This window comes from Melanerpes formicivorus, unplaced genomic scaffold (genome assembly GCF_026170545.1).
Source record: "Melanerpes formicivorus ecotype bairdi unplaced genomic scaffold, bMelFor1.0.p_v2 SCAF_15, whole genome shotgun sequence".
In the NCBI taxonomy this organism is placed as follows: domain Eukaryota; kingdom Metazoa; phylum Chordata; class Aves; order Piciformes; family Picidae; genus Melanerpes; species Melanerpes formicivorus.
Genome location: NW_027142367.1, coordinates 17715092 through 17741390, shown reverse-complemented (window position 1 = coordinate 17741390; position 26299 = coordinate 17715092). Strand labels below are relative to the sequence as shown.

At 40.9% G+C, this 26299-nt stretch overlaps 1 protein-coding gene across 2 annotated transcripts in view; it reads right to left on the bottom strand.

Moving 5' to 3' along the window:
- DDC (dopa decarboxylase) overlaps positions 1 to 26299 on the bottom strand; it is a 74795-nt gene that overhangs the window by 25853 nt on the left and 22643 nt on the right. For both annotated transcript variants that reach the window (XM_068147710.1, XM_068147709.1), the window contains exons 3-8: positions 20843 to 20956; positions 20039 to 20158; positions 14229 to 14363; positions 11074 to 11217; positions 2446 to 2512; positions 315 to 409 (exon numbers count right to left, since the gene is read on the bottom strand). In XM_068147710.1, the coding sequence (XP_068003811.1) occupies positions 315 to 409; positions 2446 to 2512; positions 11074 to 11217; positions 14229 to 14363; positions 20039 to 20158; positions 20843 to 20956 (675 nt within the window). The remainder of the gene's footprint in view (positions 1 to 314; positions 410 to 2445; positions 2513 to 11073; positions 11218 to 14228; positions 14364 to 20038; positions 20159 to 20842; positions 20957 to 26299) is intronic.

The following is a 26299-nucleotide window of genomic DNA, read 5'->3' as shown; positions in this document are numbered from 1 at the left end:
TGTAATGTAGAATTAGGGTACCAGTAAAAAGTCCCTTTTTTCTATTTTGTAAGACACTTTGTTGATTCACTGCTATTTACTATTTTGAGGGCCAAACTTACAAACTGTAGTAACTTCCATACTCCCAGAATAAACCAGTAAAAAATAACAAGTATTAGTAATGTAATAGTATATACAGGGATTTGGAGTGCAAACTGAAGTGCAGCATACTCTGATTCTAGAAGAGCCACTAATGTTGGATGCATGAGAAACACACAAATTCTGTGGAAGAGCAAGGGCTTAGCAGGCTGTTAGAGAAGAAACACTCCACTCACCTCTACTCCGTTCAAAAAATGCCTGAATTCAGGGCAGATGAATGCACTTCCAGCATAGGCTGCATCAATATGCATCCAGATATTTTCTTTATTACCTAAAAAAAAAAAAATATTGAAGGGGAAATAAATTAAACAGCAGCTTAAAAAGCTCTATTAATTTGCATGATATCAAGTGCCTGAAAGACTTTCCTTTGATGTTATTATTTTTCCCATTTAAAATGAAATTAAGAGATTAAATGTTTCTACCATCTGGGTTCCCATGAATACACAAAGATGGATACATAATATATTCTCCTTTCTCCCCACTTCCACTGGAACAGAGTCCTTGTATGTATAGATTTATCTTATTAAGTAACATAAAATACTAACTTATTTTAAGAATAATTATATGCCTTTAAAAAGTATCTAGACATGTAGTTATATTGTTGTGGTAATAAAACTATCTACTTTAGCAAAAGGAGCTAATGTTTTAGCTGTGCTCCCCAATTCTAACTCATGAATCACAAACACATCTCTAGACATTATATTCTAAATATTGATATACTTGCATGTGCCAGCTTTTGAACTATGTACAGCAAAGTATTTATTTCAAGGACTATGATGATTAAGCAAGAGCAAGCACTGAAAGGTTAAGAAAGTCCTAGTTTTGATTAGTCACTGAATGGTCTCTGCAGAAATATTTTAGCATACAAGTCTCTTGTTTTCTCTGTGATTTAGTATCTATACTCTGCCATAGATCATCTGGACACAGTAGCAATTCTGGTCTACAAGCTGATGATTAAAGCCCACATAAGATCTTTACACTGAGTACTGATGGCTATTTCCATATTTAGAAGTATAGCCCTTCAGACCTGCAATTTGGCACCAAATTTGTGCTGGAGTTTACATTATTGTGAACTACATTTTGTTTTGCATAAATGTCTGGAAAGAAAGCTAGTAAGAATTTATTCATAACATCCATGACTTAAATTTATTTGAAAACATGTTCAAAGCTCAACAAATTATTTACTTCCAAATCTACTTGGTTTGAGAGACTGCCTTTATTTCAACAGACTACTGGTCATGTATAGTAAGAAGAATATTCACCTGCAAGCAGAAAAGCTAGCATGAGAATTACAGTCTGAGTAGCATGCAATCCTTCTGCTCATCTCTGTTGCACATTAATGTGAAACACACACAATTAGTTGCCACACCTAAAAGTATTGGTGTTACTATTGTGTTAGGTCAGGTGTGTAGGAATAACATTAACAGCAAAATAATCTCTAGCTGAAAAACTAGAAACATTTTTAGACAGGAGTACTAGGAGAAACTGAGCCTCTGACACTTGTGCTGTTTCCTGAAAGGCAGGAAAACTCACAGAGCAAGTCGCCACCACACAAACCGTGACTATTTTAGGCCCCACCTGAATAAATTTACAGAACAACAAATCTGGTTGTGTTTCTAGGAGGCTGCTTCAGAGAGATTATAGCTATAAATTTCCTGTTCTAAAATAGATAAGATGTGCTCTGCTGCCTTTTCATCAGCCAAGAGAAATTGTGTGCTTTTGACCAAGCCTTGCTGCAGATCAAAGCTTCACACAACAGACTGTAACACAGAAATACTTAGGAAGAGTCCATGGCTTGGCCACTGGAATAAACAGCCTGGCATTTGTCTTGTTTTATTGCCAGGGGAAAGGAGAGGAAGAATTAAGGAGAATACATGTGGATTTTTGGTGTGTGTTTATATGCTTGTCATAGTTGTTAGAACCAAACAGAAACAAAACACTTGGTGCACAGGAGAATTAGAGCTCAGCTTTTCTCTGTTCTTCAGCATTGCTCTAGTGGTGCTTGCAGGTAAAGGGCTTGAAGAAAAATGCTACAAACTGAAGTGCTTAATTTTTAACTGACAGTGTTCCAAAATACACTCTCCCACAAAAAAAAAAACTTAGAAGAAATGTCCTCTGTACTCCTCAAAGGTTTGAGAATGCAAGCTTGCTGCTTCACCTAGTATGAGAATGAGAACCGTAACCGAAGGTCTCGTTTATAAGGAGCCTTACTGAATTTGCACACCAACACCACACAATGCCCTGGAAATGACTCAGCATGGCTTGAACTTGTATCTGCAATTTTAGGAAATAGTAGCAAAGACTTACAAATAGGACCAAGTTCTAATAGTTTGTCAAAGGAGCAGCAAGGTGTGGTTCCAAGTGTTGCACAAAACTGCAGAGACAAAAAGACAACAAATTTTAAGCGTTACAGCAAAGAAATTTATCAAATGAAAAAAAAATGTCTGCAGAGGCAACAATAAATAAAGATAGATGAGATACAGCAAGGAAATTTATTTTAGCCAACACTTATTCTTTAGTAGAACTCTTGAGAATATAGCTCTGAACTCAAGCAGGGAGCTGGAGGTTACACACAACCTATAGCACAGCCAGGAGGCAACTATAGATATGTAAAATCTAGAATTTTCACAGTATCACAGTATAACTAAGGTTGGAAAGGACCTCGAGGATCATCAAGTCCAACCTATCAACACAGACCGCATGACTAGACCATGGCACCAAGTGCCACGTCCAATCTCCTCTTGAACGCCTCCAGGGACGGTGACTCCACCACCTCCCTGGGCAGCCTGTTCCAATGATGAATAACTCGCTCGGTGAAGAACTTTCTCCTCACCTCGAGTCTAAACCTCCCCTGGCACAGCTTGAGACTGTGTCCCCTTGTTCTGGTGCTGGTTGCCTGGGAGAAGAGACCAACCCCTTCCTGGCCACAACCACCTTTCAGGCAGTTGTAGAGGGCAATGAGGTCACCCCTGAGCCTCCTCTTCTCCAGGCTAAACAATCCCAGCTCCCTCAGCCTCTCCTCATAGGGCTTGTGTTCAAGGCCTCTCCCCAGCCTTGTTGCCCTTCTCTGGACACGTTCAAGTGTTTCGATGTCCTTCTTAAACTGAGGGGCCCAGAACTGGACACAGGACCCAAGGTGCAGCCTAACCAATGCAGAGTCCAGGGGCACAATGACTTCCCTGCTCCTGCTGGCCACACTATTCCTAATGCAGGCCAGGATGCCATTGGCCTTCTTGGCCACCTGGGCACACTGCTGGCTCATATTCAGGCAGCTGTCGATCAGCACTCCCAGGTCCCTCTCTGTTTGGGAGCTCTCCAGCCACTCTCACCCCAGCCTGTAGCTCTGCATGGGATTTGATTCTGTACTTCTAATTACTTTGCCTAGTACACTGTCAATGTACTGTCTTTTGCTTTCACTGTTTTTCCTTATGTATCTGCAACTAGTCATGACAAGACCTATAAGACGACAAAGGAATAATTCAATAATACTTGTCCATCCACTAGACCTATCAAGAAACAAACATACTGTCCTAATAGAACATAGATCTAATTATACACTAAAAGTACATACAATGCATTTTTGTCTCACAGTTTTACCATAAGTACTGCTGAAAAAAAAATTTCATTTTATTATGCCAGTAGCCAATTTTTTTGCCAAAATGGTATAATATGCTTTAGCCCAATATCACATTTTCACTTACCAAATATATCTTCTCTGTTCTTTTAGTTCAGGCATTCACATGCTGCCTCTCCCGTATTTCACTTTTACCTTGTCAATTCTAGGAGTTCCTGTTACTCAAAACTTAAATGGGGCCAGTTTTTTTCAGAAGGGTCTTTTTTCTTGTTTTTTTTAAAAGGTGATACACATTGGCAATATTTCTGCTCTAACTCAACAGACCTGCTTAATAGTTAGCAATATTTTACCCTTTGTTTGTTCTCTTGAATACTCACCCACATTCATGTCATCTGCTTTCAAGATAGAGATCTAATTGACCTTTTCACTGCTACCAGTTATTGGACATTGGAGACTGTTACAAATCATCTACAGTCACATCTTCAAGCAGGCTCTGTACACATATCAGGACTAAGATTTTATTTTCCCTCTGAGGGTTCCCTTACCAGTCCTTGCACTAACTTCTCATGAAGCTTTATCATGTTTGTTTATTTCCATACTTCCCATCAAACTTTTTTTTCCCCTTTTCATTCTATGAAATAAAGTGGGAACAACACACTAGAAAGGTCTGGCCTTTTGGAATAAATAATCTGATTATGAGACAGTTGAGTAAATGTGATAGGAGTTTAATTTTGTAAGTTCCAGGGTTGTACCAAATTCATGAAAAGGAAGAGACTGTTGTTTTGCTGCTTATTAAACTAGATTTTCCCAAATTTCTAAGAAATCCTACACTGATGTAAGCATCCAGTAAAAGGTCAGGTGGGCATGTATTCAAAAAGCCAGAAATGTAAAATCATAGATCCCAAGAATATTGTACTAATCCAATAATCTATTGCTAGAGGGATAAAAATCTCTCTTTTCAGTACTTTTTAAAATATTTCTGCATCTATATTATACCATAGACCTCAAAGATGTTTTAAATTGTTGTAGACAGCTGTCACCGGTTGGGGCTGTCCCCTTAAGAAAGGGAATATGGTGGACGGAAGTTGATAAACGAAAAGAAGGATCTAAACTAATTTCATTGGTAAAGTGGGAGGAAGCACCTTCTGAACTGGGAGTGCAGGAGGGTATACTGGGCATTCCAGCACTCTATCTTCAGTCTTGCTTTCGCTTCTCCTTCGGGCAGCAGCTTGCAGCTCCTGGGCTTTCTGCCAAGGCTTCGGCCTTGAAAAACTGATAAAGGCCTGTATTAACTCCTTTCCAATTAACACAAACTGCTTCTAACTTTTTTTTCTCTTTCTCTCTCTTTTCTAACCCACTCTGGGGAATAGAGGGAGAGAGGGGGAGAGTGGAGGTGGGGAACCCCCTCAGCAGGGGGGGGAACTCTCATTTCTGTGTTACTTTATTGTATATCTTTGTATATATTGTAAATATTGTAAATTTGTATATATTCCCCTGCATATCCTACATTGCTTTGTAAATATACAGCTCCACTGCTTTGCTAATTCAGCTGTGAGGATTTTTTTCCTTTCCCTTCAATTTTCTTTCCCTTTACTTTACAGGGGGGAGGGAGGAGGCTTCTTGGCCTTACCCTTCCAACCCTACGACAACAGCTGAATTTTTCTATTTAATGGGAAGTACTCAGATAGTAGTCAATTAATATAAATTTTTTTACATTTTTAGAGGAGTCATATCCTGCCTTTATTTAATCATGTCTGGTCTATACAAAGTCATATAAACCCCTGAAAAGATTTTATCCCTCACGGTGCATGTTCCTTCAGCGTTCCAATTACAGCTATATTAATAACTCTAATTAAGAATTTCATTGCACCAATAAAAATGTTGGCTATTGAAAAAGTTATTACCAAAATAAGAACAATTGAGTGGTTTTTATCTATCAAGCTACTAAGAATCTGAGTTTGAAGCAAATACAGTACCGAAAATGAGAAATGAGAAAATGAGAAGCACATAGACTATATGTGTTGATAGGTTGGACTCGATGATCCTCGAGGTCCTTTCCAACCTAAGTGATACTGTGATATATAGTTAATATAATTCTCCTGCTAGTACATTTTCCCCTCAAAATACTCATAATCTTTATCTATACTAGGCCTTCCCATATTCCTGAGTCACATGAGAAACAGAATAATCACAGTGTCTTGAGGTATGTTTATGACTTCTCTGGAAGCTTAACTGTCCTTTGGGGGAGGCTGCTTTAAAAGGGATGTAGTTGTTTGGGGGGTTTTGTTTGTTTGTTTTTAAGGACTATGTTTGATCCCTTTTTTAAATAAGAGGGCATGCATGTGTGGAGTGGAAATTTTTATTGCATTGCTTTCTCCATAAGATGTTCCTACAGTCCAGAAAAACCTGCATCTCATCTTTGGCTGCACTACAGATCTGCAAATAGGGCCACAATAAAAGGAGAATACCATGCTGAAAAACTCTACTTTTTCTATATACATAAAGGATAGGAGTCTACCCCATAGATTGGAAGAACACCCAATTAAAGTGTTCACTATAGATTGTTACACTGCTTCTACACACATAACATAGTGTGGACTTTGTGACAAGATTAGAGATGAGAGATTAGACATTACCTTGGCTAGTCCAGCAGTTAAAACAACGATGAAGATTTTACAGCAGAAAGTTACACATTATTTTAGTGTTACACTGCATTTCAGTATTCTTCTTCTAATCAGGATTAAGAGTATGTTGCTTCACTGAGAGATTGTATGAATTCAAATGTATGCTTAACTGTTTAAATAATGGTTGATTCTACAAAGTATAACTCAGTTTCTAAAATAATTTTGTTGTCCTCTCTGCAGGTGTCTAAACCTCAAAGCTACTTGCTTTAATTTTCAGAAACCTCTTCAAGTGACAGCATCTGTTCTTGTCAGGACTCTCATTACCCCGCCTCAGTACTACACAATGGATTTAACTCAATTGCTAACCTGTGTAACACCAGTAAAATTACATTTGTGCAAAGAGCAGGGGACAGACTGCATCACTGAAATGGGATTGATGGTTCAGTATAGCCCGCAGGCCTTATCCTTTTCAGGTTGTGCACTTCAAATTTGATTCATCCCTGATTACAAATACAAAGTAGCTAAAATCCTTCCTTTGCTGAAGTCAAGAGCTATGTCAGTAACATGCATGAGTCTTTATGATGCCTGAGAGCAATGACTCAAGCTGCTCAACTGGAAGACTTTCTACAGCTTTTGAAAGAGATGTAGGACACTGAATAATTTTACCATGAAGCTTCTCCTTTGCAATTAACTAAAATGGGGAAGAAGTTTTAAAGTTCTCTTATTGTTTTTATTTTCTCCTACTCAGTTGTTTGCCAGCCTGCATTCATAAGAATGTGGCTTGAAGAATACTGCAACAGTTTACTAAATCACAATTCAGTATTTTATGAAACAGCAATAATTGACAAACTGTGGATTAAGAAGCATTGCCCTAGAGATCTGAGTATAGATGAGAATGCTTCTTCAAAATGAAAATCTGTGGTGAGGAACTAAGTGTTATCTTCTACTGAAAACATGGCTCCTCTGTCAGTCTAATTCTGAAGTAAGACGATACAAACAGCCTGCTTCTTAATATTGTGCAGATCAGCATTCAGAATGGTAATTTCAGCTGAAGCCAGAGAGATTCACACAGGGCCTTTGTTCAGCAGAAACACGATTATGTTATAGCAGCTTTATACTGGATGAGGTTGATGAACCTTATAGTACTGTACAGATGCTAGCTGAAATGTATCAGGGTTGATTTATGAAAGACAGCATAAAGCTCACAGCCAAGTGAACTAAGCTGGAATGGAGTGGACCCTAAATCTGAATTTAGCAGTGCTTAACTTTGTGGTCTCCACATTTGAGCATCCCAGTAAACATTCATCCAGCGTGGAGGCCTGTCTGAAGCTGGGAGCATAGGGCCCTGCTGAGATAGGCATCTATGGATGTGCTGATCCACTGGTTAGTGCTTATAATTAATGAGATGGACATGGCTTCAGCATGTGCTTTAAAGATTCCCCCTTAGCTGGTGGCTAGATGAAGGGCTGCATAACAGCCACACTTGGAAATTGCTCCTCAGTAAACCAGGGCAACTTTAGTGCCAATACCTGACACAGTTAAAATATTTTCTTTACGCAGTCTTCTTGCTTTACTATGTGAAAACAACTCTGCTCCAATTGCTGCAAACGTACTTTGAAAGAGAAGTCTGAACTTAGAAACAAAAAAGGAAGCAGAAGTAGAGATACAGGTACACTAATTTGCAATAGCCTTCACTAAACAAAATGATACATGCATTACTAGTGCTAAAAGTTACTGATGGTGGATAGGAAATCAAATACTCATTTTAAGGGACAATGCCACTCCAAAAAAAAGGCTGACTGCCAAATCCTATGTATGTGAAAAGTAAACCTGTAATTTCCAGATTGCTGTAATGGGAGCATGTTTCACATCAAACAAATGCACCTGATTCTCCACTCACCTTTACAAGCAAAGAGCTTCTCTCAAGTTCAGTATAATAATTTCTCATTTATTAAATATATATGGGAAGAATCATGCCTATAAGGCATTGTAATTTTCTTGTATTTTTTTTTAATCCTCTACAAAAGTTGTGGGGTTTTGGTGTCTTGTTTGGTGGTTGTTTGGTGGATTTTTTCTGATAAAGGAGACTACATTGGCTTGGATGCAGCCAAGATGTCTTCATTAGGAATGAACTTTCTGCAGCCAGAAGCCTCTTCAGGCAGAATTTCTTGTGTTAAGATTTTTTTGTTTGGATATTAAACCACTTCTCTTAATGAAGGATCAGTGAATACAGGGAGACAAGGAATAAAGTGGCATAAGGAATTGTTTGGAAATGTGCATATCTTCTTTACCAGAACAAAAATAAAGCAGCGCCAAATTACTCAATGACAAAAGAAGTGGGAAGGCTTTTGGAATCCACAAGCCTGAAAGGAGTGCAGTAAAACAGTGTGTGGACTGCTGCTCAGCATGACAGGGAATTAATGCACCTTTTGAGCTAAGAGGCGAACCCTAAGGATAATGAGATCTAGTTTAATCTAAGCTGGCATGTTTTATGTATACAAATAAATGAAGACCTTGTACAGGCCATATTAGCTCAGACTGAGCCTCTGCTGTCTTTGAAAGCCTGTTTTGCATAGCTAAGCAAACAGAGGAAGAAAAACAACATTAAATCACTCTTTGTAAATGCATCACTGAATACACAGGCTAAATTTCTTTATTTCCTTTGCTAGACATATGAAGAATAATAGGGAATGACTATTTACAACCTATATAAGATATTATGAGGTACTACCATAGAACAAATAAATAAAATATGCTTTATGGCATGTGCCTGCTTCAAGAGGTGCAGCACACAGAAGAAAGTTCATTTTGAAAGCCCTAGGTATGTTTTGTTTCTCCTTTATAGTCTTATTATATTGAAAGGCAATCCATGGGATCTGAATAGAATAGAATAGAATAGAATAGAATAGAATAGAATAGAATAGAATAGAATAGAATAGAATAGAATCAATATGGTTGGAAAAGACCTCAAAGATCATCAAGTCCAACCTGTCACTCAAGACCTCATGACTACTACACCATGGTACCAAGTGCTCCCCTCTGGGAAGGGAGAGAGATTCTGAGAGTCTCTGGTGCTTGTTTAGTGGTTGGCCCAGCCCTGCCTCTGACAAATGGTCATTTTAGGGAGCTATCTACAGACTGACTACAACATCAGAAACCTTTGGCAGAACAGTGAATTTCCAGGGATGTAATATCCATAGGTAGTAAATACAGCACACACAGCTCAGCTGAACTGTCCATGAATGGTGCCTGCTTGATCATCCCAAGGACTCACTATGTTCTAGGCAGGCTAGAAATCAGCACCATTCTGCACAGAAAAACCACTTCATCCTCATACTAGATAAAGAGACATTAAAATTTAATAACAAAGAGAGTAAAAAGATTAAATTTTCACAAGAGGCTCATGAAATTCAAGCTTCTTTGTCCCATTTGGCACTTATTCATAACTATAAGCAAGCTTGATCTTCTAATTCTTCTGAAAGCAGTTCATAGAGATTTAAGTGATGCTATTCCTTTTCAAAATGTTAGCACTTGGAAGAAAAGAAACAACTATCAAGTCAGACATGACCTTTCTCAAAAACATCATGACATATTTTCTAAAGTTCTTGGTTGCTATAATAGAGGGGGAGAGGTTTGTCTCCAATTTTCTCTTCAGTGGAGGCCAGTAAAACTATATGCTTATTACAGCCCATGGTCTGTATCGAGTTTTGTAGAGGTATAATGCTTGGAGATAAGCAAGACACTTTGTCAGTGATATACAAAAACATAAGAGAGGTTACTTCATGCAGAAAAACAAATGGTAAATTCTTGGTTTAACTTGAAATAATAAGATGGTGTCCTGAACTGACAGGATCTGATGAATAAACAAATATTCTATTTAATACTTACTATAGTAGAACCAAATCTTACTATTTTATCTAATTTAACACTGTTCTGTGTCAAGAAATGGGAGACTATGAGCTTTAGGTGCTGAGATATTTGCTTTTGCTAGACTGATGTGGAAGCAGGAATCTCTGGAAAAAAAAGTTGGCAGATAACAAGAGGTAAAACCTAAATCTTCCACAACCAGATTCTCTGTCGCTTGTCTTTTAGAAATCTAAGTCACATATTCACAAATTTTTCAGTGACAGTGTCTGATCTTGAGTACATCTGAGGTATATTATGGAGGCTCATTTTTTTGCTAAAGTAGTGAGGAGGGAAACTGCTCTTTCTTGAAAATACTCAACTTTGAAATACTATCGCTTAATTTATTGCCTTTAAAGTTATTTTCTGTGTAAATAAGTTAGGACACGAAAAATAAAGGTACACCTTTGTAAAAGAGGCAGTTCAGTTCAGAATTCAAGTGTCAGGAAATTGTAACACTGCAGGATTACATGTAACCACAGAATTTACCTCCATTTATTCAACTGTCTTGATGGGGTGCTTGGTGCCATGGGTTAGCTGTTTGGGTGGGTTGGATTGGTTGGTGGGTTGGACACGATGATCTTGAAGGTCTCTTCCAACCTGGTTTGGTTTATTCTAATAAAGGTTATTCTAATAAAGGTTATTCTAATAACTTTGCATCATTTTAAAGTAGCATTTTTGCTGAGAAGTGCAACCAGTCTCAAATCATTCACTACTTCTGCACAGAAAGGTATGTGAAGAACACTCATGGAACTCATCCTAGTGTTCTAGTTAGGCTGCCTATCAATCCCTCTGTTAGGGAGGAGACCATCTATTCATTCCAAAAATACTCACAAAGAATGGGATAAGACCAGAAGCTTTGTCTTCATCCAGAACTTTCTGTAGCGCTGAGCCACAAACACTAAACGTATCATCTGAAGGAACATTTTTGATCTTCACACCACCAATTAACGCAGCCCTTTCCACTGATGAATGAGCCTGCAAGTAAATGGGCAGGTTTGAATTCAGACACTTTTTATTTGAATATAAGAAGCTCATTTGAATTTTAAAAGGAAAATATAATTTCTTTCACCTAAAGCAATACCTGATATCCTTGGACTGCTGCTGGTATGTAACAGATACGTACCTGTCCCTCTTTTGTATAGACACACACATGCAGACAACCCGTGAAGTATTTTTGAGAGCACTGCCATGGCACCATGCAGACAGGAGTTCAATTAACCCTAGTAAGAACTTCCCAATTATGTAGAATTGATATAACCACAGAAAAGAATAAGCCAAAACATAAGCTGAACAAGATCAGATGAAGGTAAACATGGAAAGACATATTTTAGAAGCAGATTTACTATTAATTTGTATCTCAGTAGTGCCGCTTGTTAAAGTGGTTTAGTAAACTAATCAAGCAGAAACTTGAAGCAATTTGGAAGTCTAGACTTGGAATATAACTTCTGAAGTGGAAAACAATGTGTGCACCATAGCAATACCATCCTTCTTTCAAGTGTACAGTGGAAAAAGGTATTTTATAACTCATTTATACAAGAAGTACAAATAAGCAAACTATAATAATACACTGAGGTTGTTAGCCAGTCAGAACCTCTGAACTGCTTTCTCAAACCTCCGTAACTGCATTGAGGCATTCTGATAACCACAACCATTCACAATCTTAAGGTTAACACTGCCAAAATCCTTTTGCATTTGTATGAGGTCTGGCTGAGCTGGAGTTAATTATCCTCAAAAGCATCCTTCTAGTGCTGTGTTTTACAGCAGTGTTTTGGCTACTGCTGAACAAGTATCCAGGCTGTGTTCTTGCAACATTTCCCTGCCCCAAGAGTACTCTTGAGAGGTGGGCAAGATGTTTTGAGGGGACATTTCTGAACCAGCTCACCCAAACTGGCCAAAGGGGTATTCCATTGCATATGACGTCAGCTCAGATACAAGAATGAAGTGAAGGAAGAGTGGGATTTTGTCCATGGCATCTGTTCTCCAAAGAGAGCCCTGCTTTCCAACACTGACCACCACCCTTGCTGGTAGGAAGTAGAGACTAACATCTCTCTTTGCTTTCATTTCCCTGAGGTCTGTTGCTTGTGCCTATCATTATTATGAGACTGCTTCCATTGTATAGCTGGCTTTTGTTATACTTTGCCCTCCCCCCTGTGCATTTGAGGGGGACTGATAGAGTGGCTTTGGTGGGCATTTGGCCCCTAGCCAGGGCCAAACCACTACAGCCTTATAATGATTCTTTACCAACCTACTGCTCCATGGAATTTTTAGTCCACAGCAAGTACCCAGGAATGTCCCACCAGACTCAAGGAGAGGAAGGAACCAAACAGAAATCAGTGAAGTGAGCAGGCAGGTGCTTAAGGCAGACAAATAAACATGTCAAAAAACGGCTGATGAAGGAAACAGCCTGAGAAAATGTGAGAATATTGAAAAAGCTACCCTAACTTCTGTCCAAGTTCCAAACAGTCAGGTGCCTACTGTCAGGAGTAGCTCAAGAGCTCAGAGCTCTTGGCAATGAGGTCTCACATTTACAATGTCTTGCAAGAGAAGCCTCAGCCAGGATAGCCCAGGCACTAAACCAGACAGGAATCTTCTGTTGTCAGCCCTGCTCTGTCCTCATTAACTCAAAGCAAAACTACTTCAATGGGCTAAAGATGTCAAAACTCCCAGAAGCTAAAATGATCTCCCGAGAAATAGTTTCTTTTGTGGATTATTTCCTATGAGTCACACAGGTCTGCTCTTAATGCAGAAGGAGCAGTGAGCTCTGCAACAATCTGCTTTGAAAGGTCAGCCATATCTTAAGGCAAATCCTTCTGTAACCATGAGATCCTCTGACCTTCAGTAAGCAGGAAAGCCTGTCAGTCCTCATTTTCAGGTCAGACAATTACATGAGACAAAAAAAATGATATCAAATAAAAAGACTTTGTGCATCACTAGGTCAGAGTTTGAGCCCTGGGACTAGTAGTCTGCACAATACAGACCTTCAGGTCCCAGACAAAGCAATTGTCTTTCCTCCTACTTTCTTGTTCTGACCCTTTGCACTCTACAATTGTAGTGCCTTTTTCCATCAGCAAAAAGCAAGTGTACTTTTAACTTGTTCTCCATTGATTTTTAGCACACATTTAGTAGTAAAACAAGATAAACCTGAAACCAAATCCTTTTATTCTACTTAACAGTTATTACTTTATAGTAAACACCACGCAGTAAGGAAGTTTATCTCATTGACATTTAGATAAGAAAACATCACAGCTATTGGCAGACACAGCACTTCTTGGCCCTTCAGTAGGATTAGTGTTTCAGAAGGTAGCAGCATCAGATCTCACAAGTCTAAAGTTTGCTTTCATTAGCAGTAAAAGCCTCTCATGGTCCTGACCTGCTGAGAATTTAGCCTAACTCCAGCTGCTAAATACCACTCACAGTCAAAAATCAAGGATTATGTTTGGTGTTTCTGTATAAGATTTTGTAGCTTGACTGACATAGGGAGGTCTTTTTCTTGAAAAATATAGTAACATTTTAGACTTCTTTAAGTACTATGACCAATTAGTTTTATATTTATGCACTAGATTTGTCTGTGTGCATGCACCTTCACCCATGCATGCATGCAGGGAGAGGATATGTATGTGTTCACATGTTTATGTTGGAGGGAAATAATATGTGCACACGTGGACACACAAGTCTAGATGCAAAAAAAGATAGTCTAGACTTAGTCAACTACAATTAACATCTTACTGAAGTATCTCTATTTACTTCAGACAGCTCTTTTTGCAAAGAAGCAATACTTAAGTAACACTGGCCTTTATGTATTTATTCGTTGCACTGTGGTAGCACACAGGAGAGTCCAATCCACTTGTGATGTATAAAAAGAGTTAAACAAGCAAAACCAATAAATCACCAGTCAAAAGAGTTTATACTTAATTCACTTGCCTATTGAGAAGGTTGAAATCATTAAGTATAGACCTCATGCTTCCATGTTTTTGAGAGGTACTCACCTGATCAGAAGCATAGGCCACCAGCCTGCTCATGATTTCTGCTTCCGTTAGCTCAGGGTTTTCTGACTGTACCCGACTGATAGCTTTTGTTCTTGCAGCAAGCAGTGACATCAGGGTGGCTTCACTTGCACTTCCCTGTGGGACAAATTGAGGAAGGCTCAAAAGCAAGACATCTCAGAAGATCATAGTATCATTCAGGGTTGGAAGGGACCACAAGAATCATCTACTTCCAACCCCCCTGCCATGGGCAGGGACACCCCACAGTAGATCAGGCTGGCCAGAGCCTCGTCCAGCCTGGCCTTAAACACCTCCAGGGACGGGGCCTTGACCACCTCCCTGGACAACCCATTCCAGGGTTTCACCACTCTCATGGGGAAGAACCTCCTCCTCACATCTAGCCTGAATATATATAAAGTAACATTTTCTTCTGTATCAATCTGTGAAGTTGTTAATAGAAACTACTTATGAGAAACTGTGGAATCTCATGCTTTTATTTTAAGAGGATGTGGGACAGCAAGGGAGAAATCTATTCAATCTTGGTCTTACCCTTTCTGATCTCTGTGCTATGCAGTTTAGGCACCAGCCTTGCAATCAGTGGTAGAAAGTCAAACTCACAGACTTAAAAACCATATTGAAAGGTTCTTGAGCTGGGAACCAATCCTTTGCTAACCTGTGACAATGGCAGAGTAACTGCTGCTTTCTGTTACTTTAGATTTCTGCATATTTAACTTTCATAGCAATCTGTCAGCTCTCATTTCTATCAAGCAACATGCATAATTATAAAGTTTAATTAATATTTAGAGTTACCCTGGGCAAGCCAATTATTGTGGCTACAAGAGAGAGAAAAAAACCTAACAAAGCCAAAATGTTATGATTCAATATAGCTAGCTACACTTCAAAGTAAAACACTTATGTATATGTTCCTCATCAAAAACACAGAGATGAAAGGAATATTCACACAACATATCTAAATTGTGTGACTTTGAGTCACAAAACAAGTTCAAATTGTGTCTTGGATATGCTGTGACAACACAGAGGGAAATCATTTTGCATCAACTGATCTGTAAATTTAAGAGAATACAAGTTCCACAAATTCTTTTTATGGCTTCCCTCTAGAACAGGCAGATGAAGCATGGTTTAAACTGCTCTTTTAAACTACAACTAACAGTTTGTAAACAATGTTCGTAAATTTCAGTGGGTTTAGGTGAATCAATTTTCCCTGGTCCTGCTTGTCACAGTATTCCTGACACGGGCCAGGATGCCGTTTGCCTTCTTGGTCACCTCAGCAAACTGCTGGCTCATATTTAGCTGGCTATCAATCAACACTCCCAGGTCTTTCTCTGTGGGGCATCTTTCAGCCACTCTTCCCCAAATCTGTAGAGTTGCATGGGGTTGTTTTGACCCAAGTACAGTACTTGATCTCGCTGTCCATGCTGCTAACAAAGATAATAAACAGCAACAGAGCCCTGAGGAGTGCCACTCTCCACTGGGATATTGAGCTGTTGACCACAATCCTTCAGTGTGACCATCCAGCCAATTCCTTATCCACTGAGCAGTCCCTCCATGAAATCCATGTCTCTCCAGTTTAGAGACAAGGATGTTGTGTGGGACAGTGCCAAACACTTTGCACAATTCCAGATAGATGACATCAGTTGCTCTTCCCTCACTCACCAGCACTGTAACCAGAATGCCTGCCTAACTGGACATACACCATCAGACAATGTTGGCTGAAATACCCTTTCCAGCAATTTGGAGATAAGACTTCTTTCCATTCATGCAGACCACTGCAACTCATCGTGGCATTCATAGTTTTTTTCAGGCAAGTTGCATCTCCTCATAATGAAGTTGGGCAACATAAAGCTTGTGTGCAAGACTTAATTCAGACTCACATAGGGCAAGTCACTGACAACAACCTTTCTAAACCTGGGTTCTGCCCAGTAAAAAATGCTTTAGCAACCTTACACTTAATCAGTGGGAAACAATACTAATTATTACTTTTATTAAAATACATAATTAAAGGGTACATTAATATCTTTCAAGGATACACAGAGAAAATGGCTGTGTTTGGTTTTGGGGTTTTGTTGTTGTTGTTGTTTGTAAAACTGTTAGTGTCTTTCCAGGACATGCAAGAAATAAGCATATTGAAGAAATGTGCACAAATATATAAAAGAAAATGGCTGCAGGATGTTCCAAAGGTTAAGGCATTAATTTGCAGCCTGCAAAGCCGATCAGATCCTGGGCTGCATCAGGAGAAGTGTGGCCAGCAGGTCGAGGGAGGTGATCCTCCCCCTCTGCTCAGCTCTGGTGAGACCCCACCTGGAGTAGTGTGTCCAGTTCTGGAGCCCCTATTACAAGAGGGATGTGGAGGTGCTGGAAGGTGTCCAGAGAAGGGCCACGAGGATAATCAGAGGGCTGGAGCTCCTCTCCTATGAGGACAGACTGAAGGAGTTGGGGCTGTTCAGTCTGGAGAAGAGAAGGCTCCGAGGTGACCTAATTGTGGCCTTCCAGTATCTGAAGGGGGCCTACAGGAAGGCTGGGAAAGGACTTCTCAGGATCTCAGGTAGTGATAGGACTAGGGGGAATGGAATGAAGCTGGAGGTGGGGAGATTCAGGCTGGAGGTGAGGAGGAGGTTCTTCACCATGAGAGTGGTGAAACCCTGGAATGGGTTGTCCAGGGAGGTGGTTGAGGCCCTGTCCCTGGAGGTGTTTAAGCCCAGGCTGGATGAGGCTCTGGGCAGCCTGATCTAGTGTGGGATGTCCATGCCCATGGCAGGGGGGTTGGAACTAGATGATCCTTGTGGTCCCTTCCAACCCTGACTGATACTATGATACTATGATAATTTGAAATCTGTAAATTTAAGCCCCCACTATTCTGGAGACTGCCTGGCTCATCAGGAAAATTACTCAGACTCAAGAATAGCCTCAGCCTTCTGAGGAGTACCACAAGATGTCCTGGCATCCTAGTTGTTCGTCCAGGCTGGTGTGTAACCAGTGCATACAACAGTTCTTGTATGAGCTTCCTTACACAGAAATGAAGATAAAAAGGAAAAAGGGCCTGTTGCCCAGCTGAATCTTGCCTGCTGATATACAGCTGGGATTTGAATCCAGCAACTTCAAAATGCTTCTGTATGTCTTGTGACAGACATTTTCATGGTTTCCATAAGTCACCTTTTTATACTGATGTTTGCAGTGTTTGCAGAACCTAGTTTTAAGGATTATCTGTTCACTTGGTACCAAAATATTGTGACAACTACTTCCGAGGAAAAACAAAACCCCTTGGCTCTTGAACGACTTGTCTAACTGTCAAGAAAGATAAATCAGCAATGTTCCTTGCCAGGCCAGAGATCAGTTGAGTCACATTTTGTTTCACCCTTAAAATACTTCCTTGCAGAATAAAAATACTCTTTAAAATACAAAGTAGGTACACTTTCCAGCAGTTTATCTAGAGTGAACAGCAGTACACAAACCTCAGGGAGAAAGTTGCTTTCTCACTCATTTTTAAAAGCATTTTTTTTTCTCCTCTTGACTGCTGTATTCTGCATTAAGTAAAGGATGATGATACCTTTCCTTTTACTGCAAGCAAACAAAGGTTACCATGGCAAGCAGGCTCAAGAGGCGGAAGAAATATCAGCAAGGGCTGATGTTCATATTCACCAGAGCTCCGAACTGAAATTTTCTTTCAGCTTCTGCCATTTTCAAGTGTCATCCTGCACACAGCAACAAAGTGCTTTATATTGACATAGACTTTCAAATGTAATTAAGAGCCAATTTTCACAGGCTCAGTTTTGCCCAATACCACAATAATTATTTGGTATTTACCAAGAGAATGACTGGCACTTTCATATGCTCATGCTGTCTTTCCCTCACGCTCTCTTCTTTGGATCATTATAGTTTCAAGAGCAAGACAAGAAGATCTGAAGCACAAATTACTTTATCATAAGCAGGAACACAGAATCCATTTTTGATTCTTGAAACTGACTGGATTCTGATGAAAATTATGGGCAATCCAGCATTGTCAGCCTGGAAGGACATTATTTTCTCCGGAAGATCACTAGGCATGGCTTCTTGCTTTCACTGGTACAAAAGAAACACTGGTGAGATGCAGGACATAAGCTTGATTTCTTGAACATAACACCTTCTTGGATGAGCATTGAGTCCATCATCAGTAAATTTGCTGATGACACCAAGCTGGGGGCAGGAGTTGATCTGCTGGAGGGTAGAGAGGCTCTGCAGAGTGACCTCGACAGGCTGGACAGATGGGCAGAGTCCAAAGGCATGAGATTTAACACATCCAAGTGCCGGGTTCTGCACATTGGCCACAACAACCCCATGCAGAGCTACAGGCTGGGGTCAGAGTGGCTGGAGAGCAGCCAGGCAGAGAGGGACCTGGGGGTACTGGTCAATGGTAGTCTGAACATGAGCCTGCAGCGTGCCCAGGCAGCCAAGAGGGCCAATGGCATCCTGGCCTGCATCAGGAACAGTGTGGCCAGCAGGAGCAGGGAGGTCATTCTGCCCCTGTACACTGCACTGGTTAGGCCACACCTGGAGTCCTGTGTCCAGTTCTGGGCCCCTCAGTTTAGGAAGGAGGTTGACTTGCTGGAACAAGTCCAGAGAAGGGCAACAAAGTTGGTGAGGGGATTGGAATACAAGTCCCTATGAGGAAAGACTGAGGGAGCTGGGGTTGCTCAGCCTGGAGAAGAGGAGACTCAGGGGTGACCTTATCACTCTCTACAACTACCTGAAGGGGGGATGCAGACAGGCAGATGATGGTCTCTTCTCCCAGGCAGGCAGTACCAGAACAAGAGGACACAGTGTCAGGCTGCGCCAGGGGAGGTTCAGGTTGGATGTTAGGAAGAAGTTCTATACAGAAAGAGTGATTGCCCATTGGAATGGGCTGCCCGGGGAGGTGGTGGAGTCGCCGTCATTGGAGGTGTTCAGGAGGAGACTTGATGGGGTGCTTGGTGCCATGGGTTAGCTGTTTGGGTGGGTTGGATTGGTTGATGGGTTGGACAGGATGATCTTGAAGGTCTCTTCCAACCTGGTTTGGTTTATTCTAAATAAAGGTTTATTCTATTCTTCCCTAGTAATCGTAATGATAAAGATCCTGACAGAGCAATTAAATGCGTAAAGAGTTGTACTGGAAATGCACCGGTAGAGGTGTGACTCCACTGAGGAGAATCATAGTGGTTGAGTTAAATTCATACTTGCCTGGGAATACATCATGGAACAAGCTGTATGCATTTGCAGACAAGATCAAAGAAAGAAGCCCCCACTTCAGATACATTTTAGAAGTCTGGTTTAGGACAAAACAAATTGTGCCCCAGCCTCCAATGACCAGAAAGCACAATAGAACAGTTGTTCAAAAATCAGTCTTTTTCATAGTAGAGATCTATTTTAGTTATATTAATAGCTGTGACCAGAGCCCACGTTTGCAAAAGGACTGTGAATGTGGAGCCATGGCTGACAAACAAAATAGCTTCATTATGTATGGAAGTCTGCCCACTGATGATATAGTTACTATAATGTTCAGACATTTTAGGCTTTTATCAAGCCAAGTCAAACTTTAAGGGTTTTGATCTATTTTGGATGCCACAGTGCAGTGTAAAAATGGCATTATCTAGTATTTATTTCAGCCATGAAATATTGTTGCACATTGACAATAAGAATGAGCTGGCTTCACTTGATCAAGGAACTGATGTGGCTGGGAAAAAAAAAGTGTCTTTCTTTTATTAGTGTTTTGGTATGAAGCTTTTACAAAGTCATAAAGTCTGCAAACTCATTCCTCATTCTTTTTTCCCTTCTTCTCTTACCTGAATGACTCCTCCACCTTGGCCATCCTTCCCAGCTAAAAACTCTTCAGGCAAACTAATCATCTTTCCTAGCCAATCCAGCATGACAGTCTCCAGTTCTGTGCAAGCTGGACTTGCAGCCTGCATTGAAAAAAAACAACACCAAAAACGATCACAGAGGGAATAACCTCACTAGACCGTGAAGAGAAATAGGACCCATCAGAGCAAAAATACTTTTTCTCTTTCAGTGTCTTTTGACTATAGAGGAAGAGAGTAGTTGACTAACTTCAACAGATAAATCAGGGACCTGAAGATCATTTTTTTGCATGCTGTTTCTAATAATAAGTAAAAAAACTATCAAAACAGGTCTCCTGTGACTATCAAATATCAAAGCTAGGGTTTGCATCTTGCATCCCTATGTTTTTTTTGACATCAGGTATCAACCTTTTCTGAGAAGGGCCCATCTCATATGAATGTGGGGAGCTTTACACAATTTTCCAGATGACAGAAGAAGTAATGAGATGGACTAACAGTCACACCACTTAAAGAGTTAGCATTAAGTTTGCACCGTGTCCACTACTTCTAAATCATGGTGATTTTTAAAGGGCAAAACCTCTAAGAGGAAATAGCTTTTTATTCTTGGAGTCATTCAGGATGTCTAAGTGAAAACACTGAATTAGTCAAAGAAATTTACCTATAAAAATAGTCCTGTGACTTCACTGCTATTAATCAATAACTTAATTGAAGAATGGTACAGAAATGCTTCCAGTCTTGGCAATGTGAATCACCATTACCACATAGCAGTACACAACACAGAAAACTTACCCAAGAGAAGCCCACGCATCCTATTCCACCACATAACATATCTGCAAGAAGAGCTGGGAAGGAAGAGGCTGCAGGAAAGTAGGCAAAAAAGTATGGACTGTGCCAGTGAGTCACCTGTATTAGGGGAAAAATAATCATTTTTAACTAACACAGGAAGCAGAAATATGTTGACCTATCAGAAAATGTAACAGGTTGAGACCAGTCAACACTTCTTGACTACGTCTGCAACAAATGATCTGATGTTTAGAAGAGCTTACCTTGATTGCCTCAATTTTTAAATCTTTTACTCAAATTAGAAATAAACTAGTTCTTGCCCACACTTCCCAACAGTTCCAAAATCAGAGCTCTTCTTTTGCCTGCCTAGAAGACAAGAATTTTATGGGCAGTGGCAGCAGGAGTTTCTGTTTCTTCTCTTGAGCCCTTGCTCTCAGAGACACTCCAGTATTTTGTTCTTTCATTTCTGACATACAACTGTGTTTTCAGTGCAGCAGTCATGCACAGAACTCTCTTTCCCACACTTGAGTCCCACACTTGAGTCTGGCCCAACAGCTCCTTACCACAACATTAAGTAATCCATCCTAGTATCCAATACCTTCCATAGAAAATTTAACTATCATCTTCCTACAACAAGCTGTGACTTATATACAGGTTCACTTTATGTGTACTAATATGAGAGAAGCAGACAACAACTGCACAAATGATAGTCAACTTGCAGCAGCAATATTTAGAATTATCTTATGCAACATCTAATCAGCTTTAAGGATCTGTAAGATACTTGATAGAGCTCCATAACTCCAATTCAGTGAAATTTGAGAACCCCATTGCTCTGTTCAGTGGAAATACTGTGATATGGTAGGCTTTCACACTCAAGACAAAAGGCAAATTTTAAGAAAATAAAGTGCTTCTAGGGGAGTAGATGAAGTATAAGCAAGAATTCAGCAGGATGTATGTAAGATCTTTCACTGGAAAGGTATTGGTTGCTGAGTTTTTGATGGTTGCTGAGTTATTTGAGTCTTTTCTTACATCGTTTTGTTTCCTTTCTTAGTTTGTTTGTCTTGGGGTTTTGTTTGTTGCTTTTGTTTGTTTGTTTTTAATACAGAAGTTCTTCTGTTACAGCTGGAGGACAGTAAGGGCATACAACTCTTGCTTGAGCATGCCCACCTCTGAGGAGTGTTACTTTTCACACTGTTCTCTCCCCAGTCTGTAATTTCTGCGTTCTGGACTGGAAGCAGGGATTACTGTACACCACACTGTTATGCATGCTGCAACTATCTCTGTGTTTTCTTTTCTAATCTTTTGGTATCTCTTACATCTGGTCAGGATCTCTTTCATTTTTAGAATAGAATAGATCAAACCAGGTTGGAAGAGACCTTCAAGATCATCGCGTCCAACCCATCAACCAATCCAACCCACCCAAACAACTAACCCATGGCACCAAGCACCCCATCAAGTCTCCTCCTGAACACGTCCAATGACAGCGACTCCACCACCTCCTTGGGCAGCCCATTCCAATGGGCAATCACTCTTTCTGTATAGAACTTCTTCCTAACATCCAGCCTGAACCTCCCCTGGCACAGCCTGAGACTGTGTCCTCTTGTTCTGGTACTGGGTGCCTGGGAGAAGAGACCAACATCCGCCTGTCTACAACCTCCCTTCAGGTAGTTGTAGAGAGTGATAAGGTCTGAGTCTCCTGAGTCTCCTCTTCTCCAGGCTAAGCAGCCCCAGCTCCCTCAGCCTCTCCTCATAGGGCTTGTGTTCCAATCCCCTCACCAACTTTGTTGCCCTTCTCTGGACTCATTCCAGCAAGTCAACATCCTTCCTAAACTGAGGGGGAATGGTCCGGGCCAGAAGGGACCTCCAAAGGTCATCTAGTCTGACCTCCCCACAGTCAGCAGAGACATCCTCCACTAGACTGGGCTGCCCAGGGCCTTGTCAAGCCTCACTTTAAATATTTCCAGGGATGGGTCCTCAACCGCTTCCCTGGGCAACATGTTCCAGTGTTCTACTACCCTTATAGTAAAGAACTTGTTCCTAACATCCAACCTAAATCTACTCCTCTCCAGCTTAAAGCTGTTGCTCCTTGTCCTGTCACTGCAGGCCTTTGTAAACAGACTCTCCCCATTCTTCTTGTAGGCTCCCTTCAGGTACTGGAAGGCTGCTATTAGGTCCCCCCAGAGCCGCCTATTTTCCAGGCTGAACAAGCCCAGTTCCCTCAGCCTGTCCTTGTAGCAGAGGTGCTCCAAACCCTTGATCATTTTCTTGCTGCCACAAAGTTTTAAAGCACTTGTGGCAAACACCTTCTTTCAGAAATTAGAAAAAATAGTTTGGAGCTTGGTTCTTCACAGGAGAACAATAAACAGATTAAAAGGTAACCAATAAACAGCAGTCCCTGACAGGACGCACATACACAGACTGCCGTCCACAATGAGCCAGAACTGCCACTGTTCATCTACCCAGCTCTAATCCTCTGTGATCTGTGAGACTTACGACATTCATCTTGGGTTAATCAAGTTAAACTGCCTACTTGCTGTGAGCCATTTGTTTGATGAAACACAGCAGATTCCAGTTGCAGCCCTCACACAAAGCAAAAAAGCCATAAGCCCTAGGGCAAGCGCAGCTGCGGTTCTTCCTCCCACCTCCCCTTTCCCTTAAGGAGCTGTAAAATTCGTTTCTTTCACCAGGCTGGAACAGACACGTTTAGTCAAATATTGCAAAGAGTGTGATATAATGGATGCTTGTTTTTTCAGCCCTCTGCTGATAAACAGTAACACACTGTACTTGGCTTCAGTAATTACCACTCTAACGCTGCTCAGAGACATTTTATTTCCCAGATTTCTTCTAAGGATGTCTGTCTTTCTGTAGCTCGCTCAGCCCAAGCAAGAATCTTATAGTTTCATAGTTTCATAGTTTCATTCAGGGTTGGAAGGGACCACAAGGATCACCTAGTTCCAACCCCCTTGCCATGGGCAGGGACACCCCACACTAGATCAGGCTGGACAGAGCCTCATCCAGCCTGCTCTTAAACACCCCCAGGGACGGGGCCTCGACCACCTCCCTGGACCTCACCAGACATGAAGGATAGATACCACAGCTGCAAATTCATAGATTTATGGATCCAGTGTGAAAACAATTAGCATCTTCAAGCACTGCTGTTTGTGGTTACTGCTAAACTCAATCAGTTTAGGCTTTAAAAAAGGAGTAGATATATTTCATGAGAACAAAACAAGTCTGATAGAGAAAGGTGACTCCTACTGATGTTTTTATACACAGATCCTTTCCACCTTCCTGCTGTGGAGATGGGAGTTCATCAGTTGTTCCCTCACTCCCTGTGTTAATATTAAGAACTTAGTGCCATTATGGTCATTAAATCTTAGTGGCTTGACCCTTGGAGCGTCTGATTTCACAAGAAGTCTCCATAAAGAAGCTTTATGAATGTTTCTTCTCCTATAAAGACAGCAATGGATACTGCATTACTGCTTTACACAATTTATTGATCCTTACTCCTCTGAAGGAACATAATTTTCAGATTCTCAATCATCCAATAAGTAGCAAAAATCTGAATATAATTAACAGTGAAGATGTCAACATGAAGGAAACAAGAATTACTTATGTGCCACTGCTTGCTTATGGCCAAAACAAGGTTTTACAACCTCTGTCACATTAGTCATTCTCTTTGAAGAAGGCCAGTTCCTCATTTATAACATGGAGATGATACAGTAGATGTGCAAGGTGACAGGAGGAAGGTGGACTGAGATGACAAACAAAGGCTGAAGTGTGATGTGGATGAGAGATCTTGGAAACAAAATAGGGGTAAAGCAGATGGCAAGTGCATGCACATAAATAAGGAAGTGCTGAGAGGACAGCACCGTGGGGAGAAGTCCCCATAACTTTTCTGGGAAATCAGCATGAGTGCCTCTCTGAAGCACCTATATGCTATGACATGATGCATGAGGAACAAACAGGAAGGATTAGAAGGCTGCATGCAACTACAGGTCTGTGAACTCATTGAGATCACAAATATTTGGTGATGTAACTGAAGCAGTAGATGAGGACAGGCTCTTTAGGAAGGACAGACCAGAAAGGTGAGGAAGGGAGTCATCCTTTATGCAAGAGAGAAGCAGGAATGCATGGGGTTCTACCTAGGGATGGACAATGAGCCAGCCAAGAGCTTATGGGTCAGAACTACTAGAGATTTCAAGATGAGAAACATTTGAGTGGGTGTCTGCTACAGGCTACCTGACCAGGAAGTAGCACATGAATACAACATTGTTAACAGCTGGAAGAAACCTCATGTTCACAGGTCACAGTCCTCGCAGAAGACTCCGGTCAAGCTGATATCTGCTGGACAGATAACATCAGCAGGGTACAACCAGTCCAATAGGTTTCCAGAGTGCACTGATGCTAATTTCCTAACACAGGAAATTGTGGAGGAAGTGATGAGGAGAGATACATCATGGTACCACATACTTAACAAGAACTGTTTAGGGATGGGAAAGTCAGGGGTAGCCTTGACTGTGGTGACCATGAGATGGTGGAGTTCAGGAGAGCAGGAAGAAAGGCACAAAGCAGATTGTAACTCTGGGCTCAAAGAGTACAGACTTTGGCTCATTATGGGACATGCTTGGTAGAATCCCAGGTGAGACAGAAAGGGAGAAAGCAGTCCAGGACACCTGGCTGATTTTCCAGGACCATCATCAGGTTCAAAAATCATCCAGCCTACTTGCAGGAATTCAAATGAGAGTGGCAGAAGGCTTTCATAGGTGAGCAATTAGCTCCTGACAATGTTCAAATGTAAAAAGAAAGCGTGTAAGAATGCAAGGAGAGTCAAGTGACTCAGGACAGAAAGGCTATAAAGACAGTGCCTGAATATGTAGGGACAGGTTTAGGAAAGCCAAAACGTCTAGAGCTGAAGCTGGTGCCCTGTGTGGGGCAACATGAACATACTGTAGTCATTCCAGTGAAGGACCATGGAGATTAGTAATTGCAGCATCTGTCATACAAGAGAGGCTGAGAGAGCTGGGATTGTTCAGCCTGCAAAAAGCTCAGGGGGTATCTTGTCAATGTGTAAAAAACTTCATGGGAGAGCGTAAAGAAGATGAAGCCAGATTATTCTCAGTGGTACCTAGTGACAAGACAAGAAAAATGTGTACAAACTGAAAAACAGATCATTCCACTTAGATATAACAAAAAGATTTTTTAGTCTGAGGGTGGTCAAACTTTGGAACAAGACAACAGAGAGACTGTGAAAACTTCATCCTTGGAGATGTTCAACACCCAGCTGGACATGGTCCTGAGCAATCTGACCTAACTGATTCTGCTTTGATCAGTGGGGGTACACTAAATGACCCCTAGAGGTGCCATCCAACCTCTACTATACTGTGACTGTGGCTCTCTGAATGACTCTGTGCCCATGCAAGTCTTCAATATTCAGAATACAGGCAAAATCAGACTTACTAC